This window comes from Lepidochelys olivacea (assembly GCF_965140295.1).
Source record: "Lepidochelys olivacea isolate rLepOli2 genome assembly, chromosome: 4".
NCBI lineage: Eukaryota > Metazoa > Chordata > Testudines > Cheloniidae > Lepidochelys > Lepidochelys olivacea.
The window spans coordinates 24,289,771-24,304,652 of NC_140414.1; the positions used below are offsets into that span (position 1 = coordinate 24,289,771).

Genomic DNA, 14,882 nt, shown 5'->3' on the forward strand with positions numbered 1-14,882 from the left:
AGGAGTCACTTTGGCAGTTGCGAGATTCCCTTTTAAGGAGGTCTGGGTTCTATAACAGGAGTCTACAACTACACTCCATAATGAAAGAGTGGATTAAAAAGTAGAAATATCTACCACCAATAATCCTGACCAAATTGTAGTGACTTCAGACCACAGTTCTTTTAACTCAAAAATGGCAGCCTGCATACCTTACAAACTTAGTTTTTCTGTTCTTCTTTACCAGGACCCCTTCAATTGCCCTGACCTTCACAACTTTTATTTTACAGCCTGGAACTGCAGTCTCAGCCTTTTTAATACATGAATCCTGCTAGGAACTGGGTTAACTTTCTATTAAAATTTCAAAAATCATCCTTGATCTGCACATACAAGAGTGTGGCATGCTTGTTTACTTGGTACATAGATCTATGCCTAAATTCATTTCAGATAGCTTATTAGTGACCATCTCAAGGTAGGGTAAGCACCCATCCTGAATTGGTGTGGGACAGTCCTGAAATACAGAGTTCAAGTCCCAGTCCTGAGATGAATGACTCTGGGACAGCATTTATGCCAGATTCACTGAAGTGCTGCTCTGCACATGCCTGAGGCTCAGGAGTGGTGCCAACTTCTTCCTCGTGCGAGAAAGGGAGAGTGTGAGGTGGGCCTTGGTCCCCCCTTGCCATGAGGTCCGGCTTCCTGCTCATCCTCTTCCCTCCCAAGGCCTTGCCCCCTGTCCAGGCCAGAAACAGGAGATGGACAGTAGTAAGAGCTGCCCAGGGAGCTTGGGCTGCTGTGGGGTGTCCCCTGCTGTGGGGAGCAGGGACACGGGCTGCCCCTGCCTAGGGCAGATAAAGTGTCTGGGGCTCCCCCAATGGCTCGGGCTCCCTGGGCAGCTCTTACCATGGCCTGGTCAGGGTCGTGGGGCAGGGCAACAGAGTGGGCAGGGCTCCTGTATGTGTCCCTGCTTTTGCCTTTTGAAAATGTGGTCACCCTATCTTACGGGAACAATGAAATTAGTGGGAGCTTGGGTTTTCAGTGCCTCTGAAAATCAGACCACTTCTATTTAACACCCCCCCCCCCCTTATTTTTTTAAAGGGGATATGAGGGCAGCACTAGACATGAAACACAGCTGCAGGCATGTGAAGAGGATTTTGTTTAGGATGGAAACATGGACATTAGGAGTTGTCTATGAACTTTCATAGAGACTGTCTAATCTTCACTGATCTGCCAGATAATTGCTCCATGTACCAAGTCATCACTCTTACTAAAACTTTCTCATTCTCGTGTCAGAACAACCATTTCCAGTACAAAATGCTCATTCTTCTGCCTTTGGTTTCCATATCTTCAGTGGCATTGGTATAATCTAGTCTAGCTGGAATGCAGCACCTGAGATCTCCACACACATGGGTTTGTGCTAAAGCTAGAAAAAGCCTCATTTTAACAAGGCATTCCAGTTAACACAGCCATTCTCTCAGACATATTTTCAAGATGCAGGTGACAGTAAGCTATTAAAGAACAGATCCTCAGATTTGTCTCCTAAAATGATTGGGGGAGGATGGATTCAGGACTGAAGGTTATCCTGGGATAAAATATTCATGGAGGTACTCCAAAGGTGGTTCTTGCAAGTTTGGGACTGCTTTTGGAAATCTATAGCCAGAGAGTTGAGATCATCACTAAGAGGGCTGCAAATGAGAAACCATGGTATGGGGCATGGAAAGAGAGAAAACTTTCCCTGTCTGTTGTCTTAGCTCAGGGGTGGCCAACCTGAGCCTGAGAAGGAGCCATAATTTACCAGTGCTCATTTACAAAGAGCCACAGTAATAGCTCCGCAGCTCCCACCCTCCGCTCCCAGAGCCTCCCACCACTCCCAGCCCCGCCAGTTGGCGCCTCCCCCTCCCTCCCTGCACCTCCCGATCAGCTGTTTTGTGGCATGCAGGAGGCTCGGGGGTGGGAGAGGAGCGGGGGCACAGCAGGCTCAGGGGAAGGGGTGGAGTGGGGGCAGGGCCTGTGGCAGAGCTAGGGGTTGATCAGTGAGCACCCCCTGGCACATTGGAAAGGTCCAGGCCTTTCTGAAGAGCCGCATGTGGCTCCGGAGCCACAGGTTGGCCACCCCGTCTTAGCTTGAGTAATGAAATAAAAGCATATTATTAGATCTCTAATATTGTAATCATATGCTAGATAACATTTGATTGTCATCATTTCCAATTTTGAAATGCTAAGGTGCTAGATGGGACTATTAATTACTTTAGCATAATTAAATGATTTGATTTTTTTCCCCCCACCATTTGTCCTCTACACAATAGAAGCAATAAAGCTTTGAAAAAAGCACCCAGAAATGTCAGAGTCAGATAAGCTACAGCCTCAGAATGCAAATTTGCACACTGCTTGTACAGCTTTTTGACATCTATAGCAAGCCACTTTCACAACAAGTATGAATTTGACCAAGATCTTAAAAAAAATACAGCAAAGCATTAATTGCCTGTAACTAGGTAGCCTCTATAAGGCTGTCTGGAGTGGCTCATGACTGAGTGCCAGCCTCAGGGCAGACTGTCAAGAAGCAGAGCACAAACTTCAGACAGATTGTGAGTTCTCTAAATAGATTTCACCAACCAAGTATCAAGTGTGAACTTCTTATGCACTGTAACAGCCTTAACATGGAGTCACAGACAGTCCTCCTGGGCACTCCAGTCTATCTTGCCACCCAGGCAAGCTTGCTTTTGTAATAGATGGTCCCTTACACCAAAAATCATAATATTCAGGTTATTCCCAGTCCCAAAGGACCAGTCACTTACCCCAGGTTAATTGTACCTTAGATCTCTCAGCAAAGACACTGCTTGTAGCTAATCCTATGTTAAATTAACTAAAAGCTTATTTACTAGGAAAAAAGTAATAGTTATTTAGAAGGTTAAAGCAGGTGAAAGTACACATACAAATGAGTTACAGTCTTAGGTTTCAAGCAGTAAAAGAAGCTGCTATAATGTACGAGCTCTGTATGTCACTTTGGGCTAACCTGCGCTAAATAGCTTGGGGATCCCTTCCTTACGCATAGAAATACTGCTTTCTCCATATTCCAAGGAGCATAGTGATCAGGTTTTCTTGGCAGGGATTTTTATCTCCTTCCCCCAGAGCTCAAGCTGATGAGATGGGGGTTTGTGCACTCTCTACTTCATGGGTGTTTTGGGGGAGCAATCTACATAGTCTTTTGTCCACCAGTGTTCCACAAGGGTTTGTCTGATGTCTGTAGGCCTCCTTTTGTTGGGCAGGAGATGACTTTTACTTTTTTAGTAAACTAGTATTTCACCCTTGATAATGCTTCTCTCCTAACAGTGAAGGTTTATGGTTTTAATCTAAACATTTTTATAGTTACAAAGCAAACACTTTAATATTGCCTTAGAACATAGGATACAGCTATTATAAGTGAGATTAATGCATGTAGCAACTTACAAGCATTTCATAAAGTCTAAACACATTCTTACAGCTTAACAGTTGTTTTAACAATATGAAACACATGGGTGAGTCAGACTGGTTTCTAGCTGTGCTTTTGTCAGTGTTCAGTGAGGTCAAGGGGCCTTTGCATGAGCTGGCACCTGTTCTGCCAGCATCACAGCCTCTGTGCTTAATACTTCAGAAAGCTAAGCTTACTGTTTCAACAAACTCAAAATAATGGCTGCTGAACAGTAGGTTTGAGTACTTTTGAAAGAAAAGGCAGGCTAGCACAAGCTCATATCCCAGTTTCCCTTTCAAACAGTGGAAGTAAATTGCCACTTTTCTACACGTACCGCTATTGCAAACAGACTTTATGTAGGAGCAGGGGGAAAAAAACTGGGGGGATAAGAAACTTGAAGCAGTGGAACCACAGACTGCAAGACTATTTGATCAAAGTAGCTACTTTCTTAGCTGAACAGCCCTAGCTACCCGTTTTACCAAAAGTAGTGTAATTCTCTTTATAGAACCTCTGATATATTGGGTCCAGCATTCGGAAGTGAGTCCTCTAAATTCCTGAAAACAAGAGCACGGCTTGATCTAGTAAACTAGGTGTAGGATGCACACTGCATAGTTAATGTTTGCTTGTAAAACACCATGGGTACATGTAGTGTTAGATAATACAGAAAAAATTACCTTTCTGGAGGAGTTTACATTCTTAAATTAGATTTCATTTATCATATTTGTGAGTATCTTATTTTTATTTCATGACTATATTGAAAAGTACACCTTGATTCCTCTTTATGATGCTGAGATTCTCATATGTTAACTTTATTTACCTTCTTGAATACTGTACTTCTCTCGAGTCTCTATCCACCTTACCCGTTAATAGTGTCTTTCAGAGTTTTACTCTTCTCTTCCCAGCATTGTGTTTAACCTTTTTAAAAATTAATTGAAAAACTCTTTACCTAGCAAATGTGAATTGTGGCTTATGTGTTTTTGCTGCAACAGTTAATTGTCTTGCTGCAGAAGCCTTAAGAAAAATGGGTCCCTGAAGTTCTAGATTCCTTTACTTTTTCACTTAAATGACGTGTTGCCTGATTTAAGGAGCTGAAGACAGAGAACATCAAACTTATGAGAGAGATGAGGTGGTGAGGTAATATCTTTTATTGGACCAACTTCTGTTGGTGAAAGAGAGACATTTTGAGCTCCACAAAGCTCTTCTTCAGGTCATGTAATTTTAGTCTTCACAAATTCTGGCAATACTTGCCTTTATTGCTATTCTATTGTAAGGGATGGAGTTCGGACATAACTCAAAGCCCAATCTAATAATAGGGGATGGTTCCACTATCTGGTATCAACACAGACATCCTTTTCCCTTTTTCAAAAGTGACAGACACTTGGGAGCCTACATTTCAGTGAAACTCAGTAGTACTTAGGCTTCTACATGACCTTTGGTAAAGGGACTTAACAAAGCAGCATAGACCAAAGCACACTGTAGAACTTTTAGCGCATGACAACAGGGTCCACATAGACACTTAGGTCATCTCTACACCACAGAGTTAAGTTGACTTAAGTTGCGTCAATAATCATAAAGTCCTGTAATTACATTGCTTGTGCATGTTCACACAACACTCTTTGTGTTGGCAGAGCGCGCCCTCAGTTGGTGTGCTAGCAGTGCACCGCAGGTAGCTATCTCACTGTGCAAATTGTCAACTTCTGCCACTAGGGCTTCTGGGAATGGACCTCAGTGCATCATGGGAGCAGGCTCACTGCCTCATGATACAGTTTTCTCCATCCCATCATTCTGTGGGCTTCTGACTACATTTCGTGCCATTTTTCAACTGCCCCTGTAAACTTTGTGCCCGCCATCTGTGCCTGAAAGCATGGATCCTGCACTGCTCTCCAGTCTTGTGATGAGCATTATGAACATACTGCAGGATCATCCACATTTTTTCATGAGCTGCGAATCTGGAAATGAATCTGTGGTGCCTGCCCTGCTGTGTGCCATAGAAAGAAATAATTCAAGATTAATGTTGGCATTCATGAAGCAGCTGCACGCAGTGGACTGTTGCTATTGGGCTCGGGAAACAAGCACTGAGTGGTGGGATTGGGTCGTGATGCAGGTATGGGATGACAAGCAGTGGCTGCAGAACTTTCGGATGCACAAAGCTGCTTTCCTGGAAATGTGTGCTAAGCTCGCCCCTGCATTGTGGCGCAAGGACACCAGAATGAGAGCTGTCCTCATGGTGGAAAAATGAGTGGCGATTGCTTTGTGGAAGGTGGCAACTCCAGACTGCTACTGGTCAGTTGGGAATCAGTTTGGAGTTGGGAAGTCCACCGTGGGGGTTGCGGTGATGCAAGTGTTCAGGGCCATTAATTACCTCCTGCTGTGAAGGACTGTGACTCTGGGCAATGTGCAGGAACTAGTGGATGGCTTTGCAGCAATGGGATTCCTTAACTGCATCAGGGTGATAGTTGGCACGCATATCCAGGTTTTGGCCCAGACATCTTGTGATGGAGTGTATCAACAGAAAGGGTTACTTTCTGTGGTATTGCAGGCACTGGTGGATCACCGGGGTCGTTTCACTGCTATCAATGCGGGCTAGTCAGGGAAGGCTCATGAGGCATGCATCTTCAGGAACACGAGCCTATACAGAAATCTGGATGCACGGACTTTCTCCCCAGACCAGAAGATTCCAGTAGGTGATGTGGAAGTGCCCATAGTGATCCTGAGAGACCCAGCCTACCCTTTACTCCCGTTGCTCATGAAGCCTTTCACCAGAAACCTTGATAGCAGCAAGGAGTGCTTCAACAACAGGCTCAGCAGGTGCAGAATGACTATAGAATGTGATTTTGGCAGATTAAATGGTCACTGGTGCTGCCTTTTTGGCAGGTTAGACTTCAGTGAAGAAAATATTCCCATGGTCATAGCAGCCTGCTGTACTCTTCCCCCTCGGCTTCAAAAATGTTATGCAAAATTTTCCAAGGTGTGGAGCGTTGAGGTGGATCGCCTAGTGGCTGATTTTGAGCACCCAGACACAGAGGGGCTCAGCCGGGGGGGGGGGGGCATTTTCACAATGAGCCCTAGAAATGTCTTTCAGTAATGAATTCAGGCAGGCATTGTTTACTTGCCATCTTGAATGACCCTTGTACAGATTGCTGCCTGATCCTTAATCATAGTCTGCATATGTGCTGATTTGCCACTGTGTGTGAATTTCTGCTGCACCCACCATGTGTAGGACACACATTAAAGAATGATATTTCTGAGACTATATTTTTATTAAAGAGAAATACACAATTTCCATTTCTGTTTCCTACAAGGGACATGACACTGAGCAGCGCACTCTCAAATGAGGCTCTCACAGCTGTGTGTAAATCCAGCTGTTGTTATGGAACTGGTCCTTAGGGGTGAAGTGCCAGGGGTACTGTGATGGGCTGGGAACATGTCATGAATGTTTGTGGGGAGTTTGGCAAGGGCATGGAAAACAGTTCTGTATGGGCTGCAGGGGGAGTTGAGCACACGTGTTCCAACTGCAGTGAGTCAGGGACCTGAGCGTCTCTGTTTGGTCCTTCATGAGCTTTATCATCCACTCATGCTCCTCTATTATTCACTCCTGCCCTTGTCTCCTTGGCTGTCCTTTCTGAGTTTTTCATTTATTGTCTCTCCACGCTCTGTGCTTGCTACCTGCATGATCGGATTATTGCAGCACTTCTCAAAACATGTCCTCCTTACCCCTCATTCACCTCCTTATCTGACTGAGACGCTCTGCTGGTGTGTAGGAGCTGACCATCAAGGGAATATCTGCAGAAGCCAAAAAAAAAAAAAAGAAAATCAGTATTGAGTACACTCTGTCTTGAATCATAGAGGGTGCTTGTAACTTTTTTCTTGCTTTCCCTTGGCAGGCACGCAGCATGGTGAGAGCATTAAACATGGTGAGTTCTGCCTGGCGGAAAGGTGCACGATGGGACAAAGGATCTGGGTGGTTTCACAAGGGGATCACTACAAGCGCCTAGGGACACTATTCTGAATACTGGCACCATTTTCCACAGGCAAGGGTGATGGAAGCTGATATCTCTATTGAGGGTAACTGATGATGTAAGAATGCATCTCCTGCATGCGTGTAGCTTCAGACCAGGTCCATAGGCTGCTCGTCTGTGTGCTACTTTAGTTTCTACAGAAGTAATTGACGATTGGCATGGCAAAGTTTCATACAATGGGAGAAGAAACAAAACAGCTGTGTCAAGGAACCTTTGTTATAGGATTGCAGAGTATCTTCAGGAAAGTTTCCTAGAGATTTCTATGGAGGATTCCCAGGAGATCCTGGTGTGCATTAACAAACTTTTCTTCAGAACCCCCATTGTGTAGCTGCACGGGGGAATGAGGAACAGATGCAAACAGTACCTAGTGTTGGTAATTTCTATCCCTTTTCCCACGTGCACCATGTAACAAAATAAAGGACACTTGTACTTCATGTTACTGTGCAGTATCAAAGCAAATTGACTACATACCGGAGCTCCCCTCTCCTGCTTCCAGTGCACCAGAGCCAGAGTACTGAGACTGCCTGAACCCCTCTGGAGTTAGAGGTCCTAGCTCACCACACCACTGGACAACCCTGTCATCTGTCCCATAACCTCCTCCAACTAAATCTCCTCGTCCACCACTTGGTTCTCGTGGTTGATTCTGCTGGCTACTGCCTCCAATGTCCCTGAAGTATCCATGGGGCTTGTGGCGGTGGGGTCACTACCGAGGATGGCATGTAGCTCCTTGTAGAAGCCGCATGTTTTCAGTGCTGCACCAGAACAGATGGTTGGCCTTCCTTGCCTTCTGGTACGCCTGTCTCAGGTTCTTGATCTCAGCACAGCATTGCTGCTTGTCCCTTTCATGCCCCTTCTCCTCTATGCCATGAGCAAAGTTCCTACGGCTGGATTGGAGCTGCGACTGGACAGCCTCCTTTACCCACAGATTCAACGGATCCAATAAATTCCGGTGTACTCCAGGCGGGAGTGCGTTTGCTGCGGAAAGCGAGAATGGTCACTGGGAAGATGCTATGTGAACTCTCCATGCTGAGCAAACAGGAAATAGAATTTCAAAATTCTTGGGGCTTTAAAGGGGAGGGGTGCATGCATGTGTATCTGGCTGCAGGGCAGTGGAGTTGAAACTGTGGACCAGAGCGGTCATGATGGGCATTTTGGGATACCTCCTAGAGGCCACTGAGAGCAGTATAAACAAGTGCAGTGTCTGCGTTTCTCTAACTTGGTCACATAAAGGTCTGTGCCGCTCGTTGGTGTGTTTTTATTATGTTGGCATAACAGGAGAGTTTAATCGGCTGGAGGAGCATTGCAGTACGTACGCATCCACCGTTTTGTCGACGTGTTTGATTTTTGTTGACAAAACTGTGTAGTGTGCACAAGGCCTTAGTGCACAGCAAGGTAATGTAACGTAGATTTACACCCCAGTTTGCCGTGGATTAAGTGTTCATATAGAATATCAGGGTTGGAAGGGACCTCAGGAGGTCATCTAGTCCAACCCTCTGCTCAAAGCAGGACCAATCCCCAATTTTTGCACCAGATCCCAAAATAGCCCCCTCAAGGTTTGAGCTCACAACCCTGGGTTTAGCAGGCTAATACTCAAACCCTTGAGCTGTTCCTCCCCCCAAAGGGATATAGACAAGCCCTGTGCCACCTAGGTACTTCTGAAAATGTTAACCTGAGACTAAACCTTTTCTAGTTTTTAAATGCTTTGTTAAAAGTGAACTGCCATGTTTTTGGAAGCTGTAGAGATGGATAAATGAATAACTAAATTGCTATTTGATGAAATGTACACAAGCAGTGATCACTGCAGTTAAAATATTGCCGAAAGCTAGGCAAGTCTGTTCACCTTCAACATAAATTTTAGGACTGACTTGCTAACCTATTATAGAATACTGTAAAGTGGAGAACCCCTCTGATAATTCTGAGAATGTAACCACTTTACACATATATGGGTTCTTTCACAGCGAAGTCTTATAGATTAAAGAACTTGCTTTGGTTATGCTTTTTCTCCACAATAAATCAAGTAACTCCCCCAGAGTAAGAACTACTCTGTTCTGTGGCCTTGGGGTATAGAAAAACATAAACGTTGTTCACAAACATGAAGTAAAACAAACCAAAATCCAGTCAAGAATTATTCCTTAGAAAAGGACTAAACACAAACTGAATAAACATTTGCCAAACATCACTCTGTTATACACTCTTTTGTCTCACCCTTTGACTAATCTACTTAGATTACTAGCTGTTAGGCACTACCAAAATATAAATAAGAAACCTAGTGCAGGTAAGGTGGGTGAGTATATCTTTTATTGGACCCGTTTCTCTTGGTGAGAGAGACAAGCTTTCAAGCTTACACAGAGCTCTTCTGGGACTGACATGGCTACGTAACACTGCTTACAAATCTAGTGCAGGCGTTTAGCAGATAGGGAAAATAATACAATCCTAGGTAATATAACATCACTGGTGAGAGTGGCATGGTAAGGGAACCACCTATTGAGTGGGCAAAGGGTGATGAGGGCTGGTGCTTCGGTTAACTACCACCCTCTCTTTGTAGGGTGGGGAAGGGAAAGGATGGGAAGTTCCTAAACAAGACTGCAGTTAGAACTGAATGGGAAGCCAGATATGACAATGAAGATCTGTGTCAACTGTTCTCCCTCCCTGCAGCTCCAATTTCTCAGCTTTCACTTTCTTCTGCACCACTGAAAAACCTGTCATTGCCAGCATGTGGTTTTTAAACTAAGGTGTTTTTAAGAAATATTTTGGGGTAAGATTGAGGGATCAGAAGGCAATGGGACAAAAGGAGGGTGGGAAAGATTGGTGGAGTTATGAGGTGGGGGAGAGAGGGGAAAATGAAGAGATGGATAGGGGGCGTTAGAAGGTTGGGACGAGAGTGGAGTTTTAAAAAAGGGTAGCTAAACTGAACTATACTTGTTTGATCCCTCTGTTTATGGCATTGGAACAAACCCTAGTTGGCAAAATAGAATCAAAATTGTGTGTAGTTCTTGTAAGTAGCTGACATGAGCGGATGAGGTCAGAAAGATAGCAGGTTCTGAATCTGTTACAGGGGGAAATGCTGAGCTAAAGACTGACCGTGTGCCCTCTGTTTTTGCTGTTGAAGTGGGACTTGCTCCAGTGAAGTAAGGCACCTTGATCCTCGGAGCCGTGGGTAAAGATGTGGATGTTCTTGTAGTATATAAATCCAAATAAATAAGCCACTGCTACTACTGATTCTTTTGGGAAGAATATTGTCTATAGAAAGCTACCCTGTTATCTTGTAAGAAGCTGATTATTCACAGCTGGAGAGTTAGACTGCAAATTTTGCAGTCTATGTAGACGTGTCTGAGAAATTTATGGATACAGAGAGGATGAGACTACTTGAAGGTAGCAGGTACCATCACAGCAAGTGAATAATTTACCTTCTTATGAACTGTATAAGCACATAGTCAATAAGCCAAGTTTCACTCTGCCTAAAAATCTGTAGTTTTGCTGATCTGCCATTTACATTTTCTTAGAAGCAGGTATTTCCATGTCATTAGCCAAATGAATCTTTGAGACTAAGCATATACTACCTTCTGAAAGGTTAAACAATATTCTTTTATATGCTTTGTCGTAGGATGTAGTTTTGGGTGAAAGATGTGGTGATCTAGATCTCAGAAATGGTTCAGATATTCCAGAAGTGTCCCCGTCAACAGACAGCACTCCAGAAATTCTCAAGAAAGCTCTATCCGGCTTGTCTTCCAGGTATGCTAAAATAGGATTCTTAACACATTTGGGTTAAGAGTGTTGAGATAGCTGCTGACTAAAAAATAATTACAGACAAAATTGGAGTCAGTTTTTTATTTAATGAGGGAACATGGTGCCATAAAAATAAATAGTTGTTTTTTGGATTTAGTATTCTGGTATCTGGACTATATTAATGCTTGTGTAACAATTTTCATATAGTTACTGTGCTTTCAAAATATGCTACCCAAAAGTTCTCTAGCTGCACCCATTTTTAAATAACTAAGGTAGCTTTTAAGTTACGATATTTAACGATTATCTGCTGTTGCTCACTATTTTCTATCTTGGTACAACAGCACAAGCGTCAGTAGTTATAAGGGCTGATGTTGCAGGACCTTTATTTATTTATTTATTTATTTTTAAATAAAAGGAGAGCGAGAGAGAGAAATAAGAGGCTTTTGGTTTAATATGTGGATTTGATTTCTGTCACGGTTTAAATCACTAGTCAGGAAAACGGGATTTAATCATGGATTTTTACATAAAAGTGCATTCTTGTTGGTTGGTATAACCTTAATACATATTCTTCACAACTCAGAGTTAGATGTAGGTTTCATTTTTAGAAGGTACACACTATACATTTTTAAAGTGATTTATTTTGAAAACTTTTCAGATTAGTTTTACAACTATATCAGAAAATGAATGATTGTTTGGTTATTTCATTTACCAAAGGTAATTGAAGCAGATATTATGAAGTCATTGGGAGGTGACCTATCTCCACTTCAACAGGTTAATCATTAATATTTGGAGGATTTTCTTGCCATGCTGTATTAGGAGGAGAACATCATCAGATAGCTATTTTAATTGTTTTATTTAACTAAAACAACAATGTTATGTATTCTGGATTTTTTTCTTCAACAGCAAACATATAATATTTTAACAAAACAAGCATATGAATTTTTGAATTTAGTTAAACATTCAAGTTTTTCAAAATCAGGTTTGTTTTTGTTAAAATTGTTTTTAACTAAAATAGTTAAATGACATGTTTATTTTAAAAAACAAAAATTAAATAGACTGTCAGACAGGTCAACATGAGAAACTTAAAATATTGGCTTATTCAGCTAACTAAGTCATTTTCACCTTCATTTTCCTGTTTGTTCATAATCTGGAAAAGAAAAACAAGCTTTCCTGCTTTTTCAGGTCCCAAACGATTTCTCAATTTGGAATGAATTAGTCCAAAGGAAGAAAGTATTCTTTCTATATGGGCAGAAGCAGCTACTACTGTTAAAAGTGAGATTATCACTTCAACAGTCTGAATCCAAGTGCCAATTTCTTTAAAACATCATCGGCAAACATATATTTCTTGGACGGTTCACCCTTAGCTCTGAAGTTTATTATAGTTGGCATTGTGGAGGGTTGATTGCTGAATGTCCATATCATAGCCAACTCCTCTTCTTCAGTAGTTAAGGTTTGACCCTGGTACCGAGTATTGAGAATATTGGCAAGAAAATAAGCTGGAGATAGTGCATGTCCCATTCATTTTTTTAACGCTTGTAATTTAACGCTGTCCTTGCATATTTCTCTTTTTAAGATCTCACTCAGTTCCTTCCAAATTTCAACAGCGTCAGCAATAAAACAGCGATTTCCCTGCATTCTGTTCAAAGCTACAGAAACAGGCTTCAGGGTACTCAGCATGTGTTCAACATTTCTCTTAAGCCCAATGTTGAGAACTTTGGCTGTGACAGAGCCATCTATTTTTTCACGATTTTGTTCACAAACCAGGGTGGATAAAAATCAATGTTGTCGTTTACCCATGTACACCTAGATGTGTAGCAAACTAGTAACTGAGAAACATGACAGGAAGACAAAAGTGTGGCATGTCATGGGTAAGCACTTAGAAACAAATGTTAACCTTATAAAATCAGTTGTTGAATTGGATACTTTTCCTCTAGTCACAGAAGTTCCAGTAAGAGTTGGAGAGAGAGGTGCAGAGAGGCTCATGATGAAATTTCAAGGGTCCTTGTTCAAAAACTGAGTCCCCACCAGATTTATTGTTTGCCCTCTAATTAACTGTAACTTCATTTTTCATTAACCCATTGTCTGGAGTGCCATGTGTTCACATCTTGTTGGCTTCTCTGCTTCTTGTTAAGCAGAATTGACAGAAAGACTTCTCTCTGAAACATGGACACAAACTGAGCACTTCTGAGAGCGGACTGCTAATTTCATTGTACTGCCCTCACAGAATGAACAGGACCAGAACACTAACACTTTCAGGTTCACCTAACTAGGTAAACATCTTGCGGAACAAAGGCCTGTGAACCAGACATGTCCTAACTGGTATTCAGAGAATGGGACATTAGGAATTCTGGCTAATGCATGGATATAAAATGTCCCCTACTCTAGATATTTTTAATCGGTTTTCTGAAGGGCAAGTCCGTGAGTACTCTTTGTAGGCAAAATGCAGTTCCTGATGCTTTTTGAAGAGTGTATTCAAGATTATTTACTGGGATCATATCACTTTTGATTATTAAATATCTTGAGGCAACGCCGCTTGTATCTCACATCATAACCTGTATCCCAATTGGAATTTGAATGTTTTTTACAAGCATCTAGATGAGCTATGATATAAGCCACTGAAATATTTCCCTCCATTTTTATATTTGACCTTTAGAATCTTAGCTATAGATGCTACACCCTCTAGTAAAAGTTGATGAGGTAGCACACTTATCATAATTCTAGATGGTGGGCTAGACTCGCTGGGTTGCTCCCACCTATTTATCAAAGCTGACTTTCTAGATCTACGATGGTCAACAGGTGCTTTTACCCAGGGTGTGGAGCTGGGGCTGGGGCTGGTAAGTGTGTGTGGGGAGGTTGGTTGGTTGGTTTTTTTGTGTGGTGTGTGTTTTTGGTTTTGTGTTTGTTTTTTTTGTCCCATTCACCTTGAGGGAATTCTTAGGAAAACTTCTTTTTAAAAAAAAAAAAAAAAAAAAAGCTTTTGATAGCGATAAGGACATATCACTAAAATGAGCAAAGAGGTCCTTTGCTGTGGTTAATGCAGCAAACGGTACTGAAGTCCTGTTGTAGTGCAGTGGTTCTGCCTTTGTGTAAGTACCCATGGCAACTTCATTTAAGTAGCCTTAATGGGTACTCTTCACTTGCCAATAAATAAAATCCTTTAAAAGTAAATTACACATGTCTAACCCAAACTTAAGGTCAAATTAGATTTTTAAAATTGACTAAGTTGACAGTATCCCTTTAAGTTTAGTCATGTTTGTCTAGAAATTTTGTTACTTGTGCTACAAGATACATGTAAGATTGTTATGAACAAGAGAGTGGAAAGAATTTTTTTTTAATGTGCCTACACTGGGTAAATAGTTGTTTTGGTTTAACCTGTACAGCCAGTTTCCCCTGTTTTTCCTGTGGGTTTTTCATACCATAAAGAAAAGACAAATGCACTAGAAAATAGGACTATAAAACCACTGTTTTTTACAGGGATACTAGCGACTAGGTCTAGTACTGGAAACTTTAACTCATTGTTAAAAATAAGCTGGATTTCAGGCTGACAGTAGTCCTTTACTAATGTTCTACAACAATCTAGTTTTTTAATCCAGTTGCTGAACAACTGTATGAAAAGCAATCTCGATTTTTTTTTTCTTAGACCAGTCTGTTTGAATCCCTTTTAAGAAAAGAATCTTAAGTTTGGAGAAGAATGTTTACATGCTAACAGCAACTTT

General features: G+C 42.0%; 1 protein-coding gene across 2 annotated transcripts in view; it reads left to right on the forward strand.

Moving 5' to 3' along the window:
• The window catches only part of CDS1 (CDP-diacylglycerol synthase 1), a 68,753-nt gene that overhangs the window by 17,210 nt on the left and 36,661 nt on the right, over positions 1-14,882 (forward strand). Inside the window, exon 2 of one of the 2 annotated variants that reach the window (XM_084625794.1) lies at positions 11,045-11,172. In XM_084625794.1, the coding sequence (XP_084481920.1) occupies positions 11,045-11,172 (128 nt within the window). Of the gene's footprint in view, positions 1-11,044; positions 11,173-13,013; positions 13,035-14,882 lie in introns of those variants that run through there. The other variant, XM_084625795.1, reaches the window with a different exon arrangement.